This window comes from Accipiter gentilis, chromosome 8 (assembly GCF_929443795.1).
Source record: "Accipiter gentilis chromosome 8, bAccGen1.1, whole genome shotgun sequence".
NCBI classification, from domain to species: Eukaryota; Metazoa; Chordata; class Aves; order Accipitriformes; family Accipitridae; genus Astur; species Astur gentilis.
The window spans coordinates 28,172,236-28,190,553 of record NC_064887.1 but is presented as its reverse complement, the minus strand read 5'-3'; the positions used below and the strand labels follow the sequence as shown (position 1 = coordinate 28,190,553).

General features: G+C 35.4%; 1 protein-coding gene across 2 annotated transcripts in view; it reads left to right on the top strand.

Moving 5' to 3' along the window:
* Nucleotides 1-18,318, top strand: part of SLC30A7 (solute carrier family 30 member 7) — a 40,873-nt gene that overhangs the window by 11,684 nt on the left and 10,871 nt on the right. The window contains exons 3-8 of one of the 2 annotated variants that reach the window (XM_049807769.1): nt 2,007-2,115; nt 3,613-3,700; nt 5,301-5,427; nt 6,362-6,517; nt 8,135-8,185; nt 10,341-10,476. In XM_049807769.1, the coding sequence (XP_049663726.1) occupies nt 2,007-2,115; nt 3,613-3,700; nt 5,301-5,427; nt 6,362-6,517; nt 8,135-8,185; nt 10,341-10,476 (667 nt within the window). Of the gene's footprint in view, nt 1-2,001; nt 2,116-3,612; nt 3,701-5,300; nt 5,428-6,361; nt 6,518-8,134; nt 8,186-10,340; nt 10,477-18,318 lie in introns of both variants that reach the window. The other variant, XM_049807768.1, reaches the window with a different exon arrangement.

The following is an 18,318-nucleotide window of genomic DNA, read 5'->3' as shown; positions in this document are numbered from 1 at the left end:
ACGAGTTCTACTGACCAGGTAACTTGTGAACTAAGTTAAGTTGCTTTGAACTTTGTAGGGTAAAACATCATGCTAAACTTTTCCTCTGTTTGTTAGTCAAGGCTGCAGTTGTGCATTGGTCATTGAAATAAACCATTTAAGAAGTGGTCTTTCAGCCTTTGCTTCCTTCAGCTTCTAGATCAGAGAGGAGTGTGTCTTCTAGTCAATACCTTGCAGATGATAAGGCAAAGATTTGAGGACTGATAAGGTTTATAAGCAATTGGTCATCATTGTTCTAATACCACTGTTTTTGAACTGGAATTAGCTTGGATCCATTCAGCTGAAAACACAGATGGAGTAAGTATTTACTTGCTTTTATTTCTCTGTGGACATATTCCAGTCAAACTAAAAGAGTAATGGTGATCACCAGCAAAAGGAGCAAATGATTGCTATCGTTACACTTAGCAAAATGAAGAGGCAGCCATCCGTTGTTATTTTTTAAAATCGTTGATAGAGCTCTGTGCTCTCAGGAGTACTATTGTTGCTTCCTTTGATTTAGTGTAGCTTCACCACAGTATGTTAACCTTGGATGTGTGTGATCCCAGCAGAGATCCGGATGCAGGAAACCTTGCTTTTTGCTGTGAAGTAATGTAGTTACTTATCCCCCTCTCATCATGGTCTGTTATAGTAAGAAGAACTAGATGCATCTTGGATAAATTCTATACCTGTTTATGATGCAGGCTAAAACACTGGCTGAAGGTTTGTGATTGGAAATTTGGAGACTGAGCAGCAATAAATTAAAAAGAATGTAGGTGTGGTGCTTTGGCAATGCTATCAGGGACTGGCTTCTCTGCTCAGATAAAATGTAAAAAACAGCCATCTTTTGCGTTTACATCTATTTAGGAAAGGTATGTAGTAGTCAAAAGCACTTAAGGAGTATATTGCTTGCTGTTCTGCTTTTATTTCAGGCAAAAAAGAATGCAATCTAAGAACTCTCTGTATACTGAAACTCCATTTTTTCAGCCTGCCCTACTCATAGAAAGTGTCAGGTAGCTGCAGTGTGAATGAACATCAAAGACAAATTCTCATCTGGTGATGCATTAGTTCTTAAATAAGATGCTTGAGAGGAAAACTGCTATGCTGAAGTAGACTTTACAGTCTTGGAATATTTGACATAATGAACTAAGATAAGTGGAAGACTTCAGTCTTTACAGGCCTAAAATACTTTGTCACAGGCATACGTTTGTCAAAATTTTATGAAACTTTATTTTGATTGATTCATTGGTAGTTTTTTACTGCAGACATTAAAGAATTTTTGACCAATTCTTCCTATGGGTCAAAACTTCCAAAGTATGAAGTTTGAAAATGGATTTGAGAATATTGCTTTTGTAATCGCTTAGTGCCATCACTATGGTGGTATTGATAGTCTTCAGCAGAACAGCTTTAGTGTTATTGAACTAGTTACCCTATATATACACTGCATATAATAGATCCTCACCCAATTGGGTTTTTACACCCAATTTTCTTTTTTAACTAGATGTGAAATACTACTTTTACAAACTTATGTGGGGTCAGTATTTAAATGCAGCTTGTGTGTATACACTTTTCTAGCTGATTTTGCTCATATGGTCAAACTGTAAATTGAAATATAAGAACAAATACCTGCCACTAGAATTGTGCTGGCTAGAGATGCGGCTGTGGGTATATCTACTCCAGGGGCTTTGGCTTGTGTGAGTGGAAACCACCCTGCACTACCATCAAAATCATATATTAGGAAGATTTCTCTTGCCAAGCACTCTTCCAAAGTGCCTTCCCAAAGCTGACAAAGGCAGTTTTGTCATCGTATTTGTGTTGGTGATCTAGTGAGGATTTCTCCTCTGTGCTAGCAAAACCACGCCTGAAGTTTAGACACACAGTATATTCTGCTATTGTATAAAAGATTAAATGCAAATGCTGTTTTTTTCATACTGAACATGTAGCATGTGGAAGATAACTTTTTCTTTTTTTTCTGTTCTTTTCCAGTTTAGGTCTAATATCAGATTCTTTCCATATGTTTTTTGACTGTACTGCTTTATTGGCTGGATTAGCAGCTTCGGTTATTTCAAAATGGAGGTCAAATGATGCTTTCTCATATGGGTAAGAAACTTCAGGCTGTTACCTTAACGTATTTTAGTAAATATCTAGGTAGTAATTTTTCACTGTATGAACAAAACCTCTTTTTGCAGAACATGGAAAAGCTATGTTGAAAGTGTGGGGTTTTAAGGTGAGTTATGTAAACCTTTAAGTTAACATCCCCTTAGAAATAGTAAAAACGTGAAGGCATTGCTTTTGGGGGGCAGATTTATCACTTCTAAGATCACTGTAATCATACTAGTGGAAACAAGTTGCACAGCAGGAAGTTGCCCTGCACTGTCATGTGTGCTAATGGCACCAGTGAAGTTAGAGCAGCTGCATCATGGGGCATCATGGGTTTGTCCTTACAGTGCAGTGAGGTGCGTTACAGGGAATTTCAGTCTGCTGATGCCCCATGTCTTCTTTCGAACAGAAAGTTGGAACTGAAAGGAGTTCAGTCTCAGTGATGCTGTACTTGAGATTATAAGCTATGCTTCTCAGAACCAGCAGGATTGAACAGCTGTGACTATCATTAACACAGATCCTCAAGGCTGAGGTATATTGTCCCATACCAACCTTCATGGATAGAGCTGCTGCAGCTGGTTCTGTTTCAAGGGCACTTGGTTCCACTGCACATTGCAGTTGTGCCCTGTAAAACAGTACTGGTGATACAATATTATTAATTAGTGATACTGATTAATTAACAGCAAATGAACTATAACGTGGGTTGTTGCATTCCCCATAGCATTATTGACCTGAATGTCAGCATTTACCTTCAGCTGTCTCACCTAAGCATGGATCATGTAGTTTGAAACTTAACAGCACTGTTTAATTAAGGTGGAAACTCCAGTGTGCCTAGAAATCAATTTAGGAAGAATTGATTGTACCATGAACTAATTGCAGTGAAAGCAGGTTCTGTATTAATTACTGCTATGCATTTAAACAGCTGGTGTTCCATTTATTAGAGAACAGCCACAGTTTATTAAAGTCTGATGTTTGCTACATTGGAATTACATGTTATTCTAACCTGGCTGATTTTAATTGAAAAAATTTCATAGCTGAAATAATTATTTTCTTCTCAAAACTTTTACTAAAAATCCCCCTACCAGAGGGGGACCGAATTACTGTATGGCTGGTTGATATTCAACAGAACTTTATATCAGCAGACTTCGACTACATCTCGTATGCTTATGTTACTTTGTGGCTTCCAAGTATAAGTTTATACCATAACTTCCAGTACAGAGGATCTTAAATGGGAAGACGTTGACATACTGAAAGTTTTCTTTCATCTAGATCTGGTAATGGCTGATCTGGATCAGGTAATTTCTATGAAAATACAACATACTGAATTTCATATACTTATCTGTAGTTTATATACTGCATCTTCCATTTGGCAAGCCCCTGTGTAATACAACTGTTTGAGATCTAGAAGACTGTACTGCAGTCTCCAAGTTCCACTTTTAATTTTCAGCATTTAAATGGAGGTGGTAATACCTGCTATTGCTTTTTTGTGTCTTGCAGGTATGTTCGAGCAGAAGTACTTGCTGGTTTTGTAAATGGTTTATTCCTCATCTTTACAGCATTCTTCATTTTTTCGGAAGGTGTTGAGGTATGTTATGAAGTCAGTTACACTATCAATTCTCACGTTTCTATTTGTAGAGCATATTTAATTGGGAAAAATGGAAAAATTGAAAAATATTGGTTAAAAATCTGTGATTTGAACAGAGAATAAGGCCATGTGAAATAGCTGTTCTGTGACCCAGAAACCCAGCTTTTTCAGTGTATCTATACTAGCTTTTTAAATAGTATATTTTGATTGTGTGTTGTCACCAGGACATGTGTAAAGACTCTGTGAGTTTTACCCTGTCCTTTCTTCAGCCAGTTAAGTATGTCATAGGAAGTTCTTTACTTCTCATTGTTAGACAATGAGTCCAAGAAGTAAAGGCCAAAACTAGTTGTTCAGAAAACAGAAGTTAGTCATAAGTCACATTCTGTGACAAAGTTGGACTAACTTGTTAAAGAAAAAGCATTATCTTCCAAATCTTGAAGTCTAATATAAATGGCAACTAGTAATAGCGCTAACATTTACAAGGGCACTTTTCTTGAATTTTTTTTGCAAGATGGTTCAGGTAATTTCAAGATTAAAATTTAGCCATCAAGGGTGTCTGCACTGAAGTGAGGTAGGAGTAAGAGTAAAATTGATAACTGATTCTAATCAGCTTGCATTAATGCTTTTACTTTTTAATAGGAGGTACACTATAAATATGTTTAGACTTCTATTTCAGAACACATTCTAGTGTGGTTTTTAATAGAGAACTGGGAAGAGCTTTCAGGAACATATCCTCTACATAAATAAGACTGTAAATACTTCAAAATCAGTACAAACTGGGCTGAAATTGCCTAAAAGCTTGGGAAAACTTCACTCCAAATCTAGAAACGGCAACAAAACTTACTAGAAAAATTTAAAAACTATTACTGGAAGGGTCAAGGGTAATGTTGAAACATCATTCTTTTCCTGCTGGTCTTAGCTCCCATGCTTAGTGTTCCCTTTGCTTGTGATGGTGACTTCTTTTCTCTCTGTCACTTCAAAATTTTACATCTGCTTGAAGTTTCATTGTCTTGCTATTGCCTGTGCCTTTCATTCCTGTGGACAGATGGTGAATGTTCCTCTCCCCTGTCAATAGTAATTTACGCTCTTCAACACAGCTTCAGATGCAAATTGTGTTAGGCTTATAAAGTCTCATTGAAAAAAACTTAAAAGAAAGTAGGGTAAAAAATAATTTAAAAAAAATAATCTAGATTTTACAAGTTTTAAAAAAAATGCCACAATTTGTTCTCAGTCTTAATTTCATTCCCCTTATCCCCTCACCCTTCTATGGTGAAAGGAAGAAATGGCGTTCTAGACTCTTAGAAGTTTTTTGGATGATTTGAACAATCCACATACTACAACAAACTTAAGTGTTTTCATATGGTGTTGAGCCACATCCCACAGCATAATGAAATCTTATGATAAAAGTTAGCTAGACTATCAGAATATTCTACTTTCACAGCTTTAACTAATTATGTCTTTATATATGCTTCTTAGTATGAGAATGCCTCTGTAACTAAGAAGTTTTTTCAGTCCCTTTTAATAATGTTAAGAGATTGTAAAATTCTACATTTGCTTCTTGGTTTGTTGTTTTGGGTTTTTTTTGTTTGGTTTCTTTTAGAGAGCACTTGAGCCTCCTGACGTGCATCATGAGAGACTTCTTCCTGTTTCTATACTAGGATTCATTGTAAATCTAATAGGAATATTTGTTTTTCAACATGGAGGTCATGGGCATTCACATGGCTCTGGTAGGATGTCTATAATTTTCCGTAGTTTCCTTTCTTGGCACCCTGTGCTCCAGGACCTTATAATCTTCCAGTGAGAACCCTAGTATTAAATTCTAATGTATTTTTAGTGGGAATCCAGCCAAATGTATGTGTGACTTGTTGCAATATTGACTTTTATTTTTTATCACTAGCTCTAGTATGTCGCTACTGTACTTTTCATGTTAATACCCATTAACTGGAAGATCTAGAACTCCAGAACCTGCTTTCTGAACATGCACTCTTCTGCACCTTATTGGAAGAGATTTGCAGAGTGTCTTTTGGACAAAATTAAGCTGGAGTTAAGCAAGGTCTTGGCTGGAAAATTTACAAAACAGTGTCTGAACCAAATTTTAAGTATGGAATGATTCAGCTTCAGGTGCTACTCAACTGAGTGTCTTGAATTTAAATGCAGAATTTATTTGCCTAAATATATATGGTAAACATTTTGGGATTGGTTTTTTTCTGCAAAGCTAATTGATATCTCTTTCAGCTTAACGCATAAACTGATACAGACTAGTAGAAGAAAATAGTCTTTGGTCTTTAAGCAGCAATTTAAGCTTGAATTTTTAACGTGTAAATGACAGCCAATTCCTGGTTTCTTAAAATAGCTGGTTTTAATGTGCTTGTATCTAATTATGTGTACATTTTTCAAATTGTACTAGAAGTGTAGCACAACTTGTCTCAGAAGTGGGAATGTATAAAAGCACTTGACTTCTCAAATCAGGTGTATGTTTTATACAGCTGCACAGCATAGATTTGGATGACAAACAGCTTGTGTTAATTGTCTTGGCTTATTTAAAGCCATACCTTAAGATGACCTAAAAGATGAATAGGTTTTAAGTAGCTTAGAAACAAATGTAAGCATAGTTTTATTCAACACTTAAATTTATACTCTGACTGTGATATTTGTTTATAGGGCATGAACACAGCCATTCTCTATTTAATGGTGGTCTTAGCCATGGACACAGTCATGGAGCTCATGGTCATGGCCATGAACATAAACATGCCCATGGACACACTCATGGTCATGGCCATAGCCATGGACACTCTCAAGGTCAGGATTATTGTCATGGTAAGTACTTAGCTAATGTCATAGACCATCTTGACTCAATTTAAATTTGCTATTAATTATTTACTGAAAAAAAAAAGAGAAGATACTGGCAGCTTGTTACAAGCATACATGGAAGTAGTTTCACTAAATGTGGTGTGCTATGCCACTGCCACGTTTTGTGCCTCATTTTGGTCAATGCTGTTTTACTTGCATTAAGTTCAGTGTTAATTTGTAAATGTTTTGCTTTACGTACGTTTTTTGAATGTTCACTGTAATGTTATGTGTTGGTGAAAGATAAAACAGATGTATTGTATAACAATATAATGAAATTAGTTGAGTGCTCTGTTTCAATTTTTCATTAAAAACAATAGACAAAATTAAGCTGCTTTGCTAGTGTTCTTCGTTTGAATAATTTTACAGATCAAGATATTAGGGAAGATGAATTGAATAATTTTACAGATCAAGATATTAGGGAAGATGAACAATCAGTTTTGCTTTGGATACTGAGGGATTGATATGTTGTACTTGGTTTGTGATCTGGGATACAAGATTCTCCCAGTTTTCTGTAGTTGTAATCTGTTTTAAAGCTGGTTATGAAAAAGGTATCTTAGCTATGCTTAGATCTTTTCTATAAAGGCAAACAATCTGTGAAGAGGCATCCATGCAAAATATGATCAGTAACCTTCACTATAGGATAAGAGACAGTATAGTTCCTACCTATTTGAAACAACGCAAATGAAAGCCTTATTGTAATGCAGGGTTGTCAATCCTTCCTGCCTAAGCCATAAACTAGAATCTGATGTGACTGAAAATGTGCACATTCAGAGCAGCAATAGTGTGGTAACTTGCAGACAGGAAGTGACAAAGAGTATAAAAATATTTACTTGTCCTTTCTATTTTTAGTAAAAAATTGGTGCTTGTTTTCCAAGTGTTCTCCTGGAGTTTGGTTGGAAAGAAGGAACTCCCCCCTTCTGCCTCTTCCTTTGTCTCCCCATGTCCCCTACCCCAGTGGAACAGCGAATGTAGCAATCTGTTTTGTGCAATTTGATATTCAAATAAGCTTTTGCTTAAATTAGTATATATCTTCATTAGCAGTCATTTGCTATCCTTTAACAAGTTTTTCTTAAAATACTTTTCTGATGTGTTCCACAAAGGCATTAATCTGCTTCAATGAGAGGATTTTTTGACTTGGTTCTACCTTCTCCAAGTGTTATCCTTGTTGTTTTACATTAGGTATAAAATGCTTGCTTAAGTGAAATATTTCTGGTTAGCAAATTTATTTGACCTTACTCTTCTTGCTTGTGTGTATTGCTTGTATTCTTGAGGGGCCCTTACTTTGCTAAATACTAGAAAGGTCTTATTTCTCAGTTTGTTTCCATTAAGAAACAAATATTGATCTTTTAATTTTTCTAAATACTTGTATAAAATCTGTTGTGTAAAGTGGTATTTTCTTTTTTAAAAAATATGTGTTTTAAGACTTCTAATTTAATTGCTGTGTTAAAAAACAGTAGCTAGAGTAAAGGCCAGTTATTGTGAGCACCTTGTCTGTTCAAGAAATTTAGAAAGGAGGACTATAACAGAATATAACACTAGAGATAGCCTTTGTGTACATTAATATGCCAATAATTGTCTTCACAGATGACCATTCTCTTGAAGGCATGGGTGGATCCAGCAAACAGATTTTACAAGGTATGATGAGAATAAGTATAGTGGTTTATTAGTTTTATCATGGTCTGCCTGCCTGTGACTGTTCGTCACACATCTGTTTTAGAAGGTGCCTTTGGGTAAATGCTACATTTTTCTTAGAGGAGCTATTTTATGAAGTCCCCTTTTGCTGTAAACAGAACAGTGCCATACACTGTGCATGGCTAGGCGTTGAGACATTCACTGAAATCCAAATGTAGTGCAGTGTCAACACAGTTTGAAAGGGAGATCCTAAAAGCAGGGATTCAGCTTCTGTTCCTGATGCTGAAAAATCAAATAATAAAAACATAGGAAAGAGTGGTTAAAAGCAGAAACCTAAGGAGCCTAATTGCAATGTAGGCTCTGGAAAGTGAAAAACAGTATTATTAATATAGAATGTATTTGAAAAATGCAGATTGAGATAATTGTTAAAGTATACCTGAGCTTAAAACTTGCATTTCATCACGCTATTGCAGTTGGTTTAGACAAGATGGTAATTCACTCTAAATTGCTTGAAGGAGTATTGGAGTCCATGATCTCCTGAGCTTTAGTATAAATAAATTACTGATAATTTAGATGTCAGTTTTGAGCTTTGATTAATTTTTTTTGAAGTGTTCAAAAGTTAGAGGGGAAAAATTATGTAACGTAAGAGATAGTAATTATTTGGCATACCTAAGTGTACATACTGTTTTATCTTATTGGATGATTTTCTGGCTTGTTTGTAGTCCTTGAAAAGGAACATTTTCAACCTCTTCCAGAATTTATTTTATACTGTATTACGTATATGTATACTCAGTACTTCACTAGAAGATATTTGAAAGTCAGTCTTTTCATGAAAGGCACATTTTAATTGAAGCACATTAAAAAGACTCAATTTCATATAATTTTAGTTTAATTTTTCAGTACTATGGTGGCTTAGCTCTAGCTGTCAACTAAGTACCCAGCAGCTGTTCTCCCACTCCTGCAGTGGGACAGGGAAGAGAATTAGAAGAGTAAGAGCAAGAACTAGTCTTGGATTGAGATAAAGTTTAATAAGTGAAGGGAAAAAAACCCAAACACCTGAGGCAAAGACAATTGCTCACCACTTTCCACCAGTATATCAATGTCCAGGAAGTCTCCGAGCAACAACTATTTTGAAAGACAACACCCCAGTTTTATTGCTGAGCATGATGATACATGGTATGGAACATCCCTCTGGTCATTTTGGGTCAGCTGTTGTGGCTATGTGCCCTCCCAACATCTTGCCCACCCTAGCTTACTTGCTGTGGGGGCAGAGTGAGAAACAGAAGGCCTTGATGCTGTGCAAGCAGTGTTTGGCAATAGCTAAAACATTGGTGTGTTATCAGTGCAGTTGTAGTCACAAATCTAAAACAGAGCACTATGCAGGCTGCTATGGAGAAAACTGAACTCCATTCCAGCAAGACCCAGTACAAATGTAGACTTGGAAAAATCACTACAGAGCTGATTGATAGTTGTGTGTTGTTTTTGTGAGGAAGGATTATCTGAGTCTGGACAATTGTATTCAAAAAGCTGTTTCTGAATGACTGTACCCATCATTGCCAGCAGAGAGCTCCAAAGGCTAAATTTTAGCTAGCTGCAAAGTGCTAGTTTCATTGTCTTTTAAGGTAACGTGTTATTCTTCAAAGTAAGAGTGAAGTTCGTGTCTGCAGTATTACTTAATTCTCAAAATCATTTGTCTTGGATTTCTTTGCCAAGTAACTTCTGCAAGATATTGTCAATGAAACATAAGCATCTTTCAAAGCTTTACAGAGCTTTCTCTTAACAGTCTTTCCATCTTATACAGTACTTATCATTGTCTGTAGGCATCAGGGAACATGAGTTTCTTTAATATGGGTGGGTATTGAAAGAAAAAAATTTAGCTACATCTGTTAATCACTGCTTAAGTTGATAGCCATGCCATGAAATAGCCTTTACTGCTAAGTGCACAAAATAATGTAAATCCTTCAAATGCTCTATATTCTCCAAATACGTTGAAATCCTGTGATCATTTTTTGTGTGTTTGAACAAAAATTGACCACAAATTTAACAAGCATAAATCATGTTGTCTAGTTCTTGCAACTCTTCTTCGTAAACTGTCTTTGAAATACTCCATTGGTTTTCAGAATACCAAGTTGTACTGATATCAATTAATCTCTTACAGGTGTATTTCTACACATTGTTGCAGACACGCTAGGAAGTGTTGGTGTAATCATATCTGCTATATTGATGCAGAACTATGGTCTAATGATAGCAGATCCTATTTGTTCAATGCTGATAGCACTACTTATAGGTGTAAGGTAAGTGTTGCTATCACTGGCATTTGGTAGTATTTTTGATGCTAGTTACAGCACAAATTACAGCTCAGAAGAAAAGGTTTGTCTGTTATGCTAATGACTTACAACATTTGCTTTTCTTCCAAAAGTGATGCGTTACCTCTGTTCCATACAGCTGTTCTGGTGTGCTCTTACATGAGTTATCTTTCTTTTCCTTTTCTACAGGTACAGCTTTTGCTCCTAAATCTGCATATTTTACCCCTGTTTGCATAATACTACAAAAATGTCTTTCAGGTTCAAACTGTAGAAAGCTTCCTCTCTGTTTTTAGTACATGCTTATATAAACCAGTGTACTCCAGTAAATGGAGCAGAATGGCTTCAGGGCAGTAGAGTTGAGCCTGCTGGCACAGGATGTGCCCTTGTCCTTGACAAATCAAGGCTGGTAACTTTTTTTATTTTTTTTTTCCCCAGCGAGAACTGTTTTTTCCTTTTGTGTTTGTATTCTGAGACATCCTTATTCCTTTTAAGATCTGATAAAAATGCTTCAAGTAGTTCTGGGCTTTCCCAGTTGTTACTTACCAAGATCACTGTAAATGTGAAGCTATTTGAATTAGACTGGACAAGCAAACATTTAATTCAGTGATGCTGAGGTTTTTCTGGCAGCAGTTTCAATGGTGGCATAGGGCAGAGTGCCACAACTACAGTTACAACCTAATAACTGAACACCTTTGTCTCTTCAGCAGTAGTGAATGTCATCTGATTAACTGCAGCTACTTGTGTTTATACCATATATGGCATCTTTATACTCTATGCGTGGCAGAGTTCACAGAATTATTGATGTGAATCTCCCTATTTATTAGAGTAGGGCAATATGCATCAGGCACTAAATGCCCACAGAGATCTGTGTGCTAGAGATCACTATTAAATTACCACTTTATATTAAACTTAATATTTTTACTTAAACTTCTTGTAATTTCATAAAGGACAAATCATTACAAACTAATTCTATTATTGAAATCTCAAAAAATGGGCAATAAAATTTGCAGGTTACCAAGGGGAAAGAAACTATTGCTGAGGCAATAGGTGAGTAAAATACAGATTTCTATACACTTTGTATTTTAAGGGTCTAGCTTTGTGTACAGCAAAGCACATGTGCAGTACTGATCCAAAAATACCATGTGAATGAGAGGTTTTTTCGTCCATTTGTACAGAGGCTGGATGAAGACTACCTTCCATAATAGAGGTTTCATAATGAAGCTGTTTATAGGTCTTCTAGCACAGTTAGGAGGAATGTCTGAGGTCCATGTTCTGTGCTGAAAATGCTGGAGAAATTCACTGATGTGTCTTTTGACCTGATACCAGACCTCAGCCTGTAACATTCCTGTGTTGGTCCACAACACTATTAAAGATCTCTAGAATCATTATGCTAACTGAATGCAGTCAGCTGCATCATAGTCAGTAGAAGCAAGCCTGCATTTCTTGCGGACTGACACATCCTGGCACAGCAGTGGAGCAAACACTAATTGCATGGCGGGGGGGTGGTGGGGGAGTGTGTGTTATTTTTTGTTTTAAGCAGTCCTACAGACAACTACTGATGGTTTTGCTTGAAATGCACTTAAATGAAATCATAAACAAGATGACTGGCAGTTTCAGGTGGATGTTCTTTGGGAGCTTGAGTCCCCTTTTGTGGTGTTTTGCTTTAGTAATCTTCATTTACACCTCTGGACATAAAACCTTTGTTTATTCTGCCTTATTCTTCACTATGCTTTGTGTGTGAAGTGCTCTTCTAGAATTAATGCAAGAGGTTTTTCAGATTTTCCTGTAAGGTGATCTTTTGTAACAATAATATGGGGGCCAAACTGACAATTGCCAGGATATATAATAGTTTTGTCCTTAATCTTTTCAGGTCACCTAAATCTAACCTAGAGAACAGATTATACTGAAATTTTGTGAAATTTAATTTGAGATGCAAAACATTTTTTGCAGAAAGACTTTAAACTGGTAGTAGCAAGAGCTGTGCCTAGTCTTTTTTAAATTGTCTGTTTGCTGATGGGGTGTGTGTGGGTTTGAGGTGGTGAGGAGGGTGATGTTCAGTATCTAGTACAGGGATTCCTGGCCACTTCCGTAGGCCTATTTGCAGCATTGGTAAGTAACTTTTGTGGGGGATTTGGCTTTAGATTAAATAACTGACTGCTGTTTCAGAGGAATATTTGTCAATTTTACTTGTGCGAAGTAGCCCACTCATGTCCCTTTTACTAGTTAAACCAACTTTGATAAGGTGGAGTGGGATAAGAATATATGTGTACCCCAGCAAGTGGACCCATGCATGTGTGTTTAAAAATCAGGATCTGTTCTTTGTGGCTGTAGTAACGCAAGCATAGTTTTGAGGCAGAGATGCAAAAGCCAGTCTGATAAAGTTGTCCAAAAGTTTTAATGCTGTCTGGGGACTTTCACCTAGTTGGGACTGTAAAGCTTTGCTGCTTTCAAATAGGGTTGTGTAAAAGCTCCAAGGTGCTGTCTCTTTGTACAGGAGTATGTTAGCTGTTTGGTTTAAATCTAAATAGTACTGTATTTTATTGCTGATCTTCCCAAGCTCTTTTGCCTGACTCCACATTTTAAGTATATGAAATTGTCCATTTCTGTTTTAATTAGCTGCTTAGACCTCTGGTTCTACATTAAACGTATTAGTTGTAAACTGATGAACTAGAGCAAGCAATACTCTTCTTTACTGCTTGTTAATGTTAACCAACAGCTCTCAGTGAAAGTGAAACCTTGAGCATGGTTCTTCTATGTCTTTGAGTATTCTGAAGCTTTAAAGTAAAGCATTGAAATGTCAAAATCTGTATGGAAACCCTTTTGCTCTTGGCTGTCAACTGTTATTTGGGAGGGAGACTTCTTTCCTAGGAGAATGTCTTTTTATGGGTGTGTGTTTCTTTGAGCTCTTGTGCTGACCTTCTGTCACTTGTTCTCAAATGCCAAATTACCGTACTGGATTACGACTTGCCTGTAGTACAGGTGGTGTTCTGTCATCAGGAAGGTATCACAGGAAATAGTTGTGAATATTGCAGATGGCTCCAGGAGTGTAAATCTAAAGTCATGGTGGGAGAGTTAATTAACAGAATTAAATTCTGTTAATTTTTGGATAACGAGGATGCACTATTGTGAATGTTACAGTCTAGAAACCCTGCTGGTTGTATATGAAAATAAAGTATACATAGACCAAATTATTCTGATAAAGTTGGAAATTCCCAATAAAATACAAACTGGTAAATTAATTTTTACTCATGTTAGTTGGTGGCTTTCTTCTCTAAGGGAAGGATCCTCAGACCAGTCTAGATTTCAGTATCAGTTTGCATCTGTGTTTAGTCTAAGTAGTTAGTAGGCTTTCCAGCTGGAACAAGCTTGCGTAGAGATGAATTAAGATAGAATTGTAGATGTAAATTTGAGGCAGGAGTCTTCTATAGGATAAACACCCATCTTGTAAACAGTATAATAAGGTACCTTGAAAGAAGTTTTTTGGATTCCTAAGTTTAATCAGTAGTTTTCTTAATCAGCTGGACAATCTGGGGCACTATCACTATTGGGATTTGGGAAAGATTATATTCTTGCAGTATGATGGGTATTATTGGAAGTGTGTATTCGGAAACATGTTTGAATTATTTTCAACAAAACCAGGTTTATTTTCTGATGCTGAGCTTTAGTTATATCTATTTAAAAGAGGAATTCTTGTGGTAAAAGTTGCAGGAGGAGCAAAGATAATGGCATGACAGTAGTTAGGTATGTGGGTTTGAGACTACGGAGGATCCATTCTGTCTTTAACAAATTAACATTGGCATGTTTTTTGGCCTGATGAGAGATTGTCATAGGAAGATCTAAGTAATGCATTAATGTGGTACCATGGTATAACTAACTCGCAGCTTTTATATCCTGTAAAGATACTATGATGCAAATAGTACAAAGTAATCTAGAAAAGTAATTAGATTAAAATAGAAAAGTAACAGATGTTGAATGTGGTATCCATTACTGGATGTGGGATAGTATTTATGAAATCACATGGCATTTTGCTCTTTCTTGAAATAAGCAAATGGGTATAGTGGACTAACAAAACTATCACCAAGAACTTTCAGGTTCCCAACTCTAGCTGCTTCGTTTCCTGAGTATGTATTGAAATTTTCTTAAAATGGAAAATAATTATCTCACTGAATTTTGTCTCAAATTGTACAAAAATAAATACTTTGCAATTCAATTTCATAATTTTCCCGAAACTGATGATTAAATGTAGTTTAATTTAAAAAATCTATATTAGTATGTTACACTTTGCCTATCCAAGCAAATATTTAATCAAAATGTGGATATCATAGTGCACTTACATTTTTAGTGTACTTTAAGGTCATTAAGTAGCTGTTGCAATTTATTTATGCCATTGCAGTAAGCTGTGTTTTGTTGAAAGTCTGATGATACTGTGTTCAGACAGGCCATTAGATTTTAAATAGAAAATGCATACATTTTAGGAATGTGTATAGACACTTTGTGTGGTCCAAATGTATCAGGCAAAGGCATAAGCTGTACAGAGTTTGTTTTAATTTACTTCAACTGTAAAAGTAATTTTTTTGATTCTTCATGTACAGTTAATGTTTGAGATACAAAGCTGAATGAGGTGATAGTGATAAGATGCCTTTAGAGATTCATGAGACCCTTTGAGAAGCATTTTAATAGCTTGCATTTTAGCAAGGAAATTTTAAAGAAAAAACTATATGAAAAATGAAAGACAAACTAAGATTAAGAAATTACTGTCTAATTGGTGAATTTAGTGTTTAATACTTGGTACATTTTTAGTTGTTTGAGGGTTTAATGAAGTTTATAATTTGTGCTTTTTTTCTGAATAAAGTGTGCGTATACCACTTAACCTGATAGTGGTTTGGCTTCAATCATGTATTTTCCAAGTTAGTTGCTTAATGGTCTGAGTTTGACTTACAGAGTGTGCAGGGCATGGGTAGGGGGTAGATTTGATCCAGGGCTTTTTCTTTTTTTCTTTTTTTCTTTTTTTCTTTTTTTCTTTTTTTCTTTTTTTCTTTTTTTCTTTTTTTCTTTTTTTCTTTTTTTCTTTTTTTCTTTTTTTCTTTTTTCTTTTTTTCTTTTTTCTTTTTTTCTTTTTTTCTTTTTTTCTTTTTTTCTTTTTTTCTTTTTTTCTTTTTTCTTTTTTTCTTTTTTCTTTTTTTCTTTTTTTCTTTTTTCTTTTTTTCTTTTTTCTTTTTTTCTTTCCTTTTTTCTTTTTTCTTTTTTCTTTTTTTCTTTCCTTTTTTCTTTTTTCTTTTTTCTTTTTTCTTTCTTTTTTCTTTTTTCTTTTTTCTTTCTTTTTTCTGTCTTTTTTCTTTTTTCTGTCTTTTTTCTGTCTTTTTTCTTTTTTCTTTTTTCTTTTTTCTTTCTTTTTTCTTTTTTCTTTTTTCTTTTTTCTTTTTTCTTTCTTTTTTCTTTTTTCTTTTTTCTTTCTTTTTTCTTTTTTCTTTCTTTTTTCTTTTTTCTTTCTTTTTTCTTTTTTCTTTCTTTTTTCTTTTTTCTTTCTTTTTTCTTTTTTCTTTCTTTTTTCTGTCTTTTTTCTTTTTTTTCTGTCTTTTTTCTTTTTTTCTGTCTTTTTTCTTTTTTCTTTTTTCTGTCTTCTTTCTTTTTCCTTCTTTCTTCCTTCTTTCTTCTTTCTTTCTTTTTTCTTCTTTCTTCCTTCTTTCTTCCTTCTTTCTTCCTTCTTTCTTCCTTCTTTCTTCCTTCTTTCTTCCTTCTTTCTTCCTTCTTTCTTCCTTCTTTCTTCCTTCTTTCTTCCTTCTTTCTTCCTTCTTTCTTCCTTCTTTCTTCCTTCTTTCTTCCTTCTTTCTTCCTTCTTTCTTCCTTCTTTCTTCCTTCTTTCTTCCTTCTTTCTTCCTTCTTTCTTCCTTCTTTCTTCCTTCTTTCTTCTTTTCTCTGTATTCTTTCTAGGATACTTATATATCCAAAGAGGGAATAAAGGCAGAGCACAAATCCTTATTCCCTTCCATGGAACTATGTATAATAAGCCAGTAGAATATCAAAGCAGTTGCATGTGAGTGCAGAGGGGAATCATTGCTCTTAATCCAAGATTGCTTGTGTCTAGATGAAATAACTGTTTGTTCATTTTATCTTGAGCGTTTGCTAGCTTCAGTGTTGGGCATCTCTCTGATTTACTTGAGTCTTGCCTGTTCCTATTAGTGGGTCTTCTGTGTTCAGTTTTCTGAAATGATGGCAACACTTGACAAAAGAAATCACAAAAATATTTGTATAGGATGACTAAAGAACTTACTGTTGCCATATAAAGCTGTACAGCCTCTAATTTGAAACCTATTTTGTCTTGTGCAGATGCATGAAGGATTGAGCAACACCTCTTCAGAGAAGTCAAGCAGTGCTTTTAATTCAAATGGTTGAGCCTTCCTGTAGGCATGTCTAATTAGTGCAAATTGTCAGCTACTGATATGGTTGCTCTATGTTGCTCCTGTGATCCTTCACTAAGGCTGCTCTAAGATGACATATTCTCTGCCTAACGCCTTGTGAGTTAGTGCAGAACATTCTGGTTGGACAGTGAAAATCCAGTGTGGGATTCTTCTGAGGTTGTTTCCACTGACAAATAAATACACTTCTAAGCTTAGTGGAAGCAGAAATCAGGTAGCTCTTGCTAGAGTATAGAGAGGTAAGATTAGTTACTTCCCTTCAGTAGACTATGACTGTCTACATCCCAGTAAAAGCCTGTCTTTAGTACAATTATATAGAAATATCATTCATACCTATTACACCTCATGCTTTGAAATTTTATATTTTTGGAGGAAGAAAAATTGCCTACATATTACTGTTCTGATATAGAGAGGCAAAGACATGAAGTCAGATACTTTCCACTTTGCAAATTTTATTATGCTTGTACTTGCTGTAGAAAGTTGTGTTTTCTCCATTTATTTATTCATCTGTTGAGCCTTGATGAACAGGGCTTGGTAGTTTGTGGTTTCTCGACTGGAGGGTTATAGCCTGTAATCTTTTAAAATCTCTGCATCATAAATCTATGGCCAATTCTGAAGGATGAAGCTGGGGGGGGGGGGGGATGTCTAGCTCTTGAGTGTTCCTGGAGGCTACCGCTAATATCTGATTAATCTTTCATTGATTACTTTCTGTACTATCTCATGCAAGTGTCCATTAATTATAAAGCATAAATAGGACATGCCTAAAAGATGAGTCTGGTTTATAGCATTTTGTTTGAAGTCTTTTTTTAAAAAAAGGCTTGGCTATTCATAGTTGTTCAGGTCGACACAAGTTTTTTTCCAAGATGTTTTCCTCATAATTTAATGTACCTGAATCAGTAAACAATTTCTCAAGTCTCTGGACTGCTTTTAATATTTAAAACTAAATGTTCCTTTATTTTTTAGTCTATGCCTTATTCTGAAATGTTGAAGCAATTTTAGTATTTCAATCAGCTATGTGAAATTAGTCATCAAGCAAAAGCCACAACTCCAGTATAAAGCAAGAAGTTTGTCCAAAACCACTATTAGAGCCACATGTTTCTAGAAAGGCACAGTAGACTAAATATGATACTAGATTGGATAGCGCATGCAGACTACATATTACGTGGTCAAAGAAATGAGGCAATTTACTTCAGTCATTTAGTGAAGTTGTTTCCATGGATTACATCATTTTTACATAAAGTCTAGAACTGCTTGAGCATGATATAAAAGAGCTTTGGGGGAGGACATGCCTGTAACGTTTGGGGTATATACCTATAATGTTTGGGTCATAACAGTATAAAAAGTTACTTTTTTAAATGAAGTTCTGCATTCACTAAGATTCAGAAAGAATGATCTGTAGGAAAACTCCCCCAAA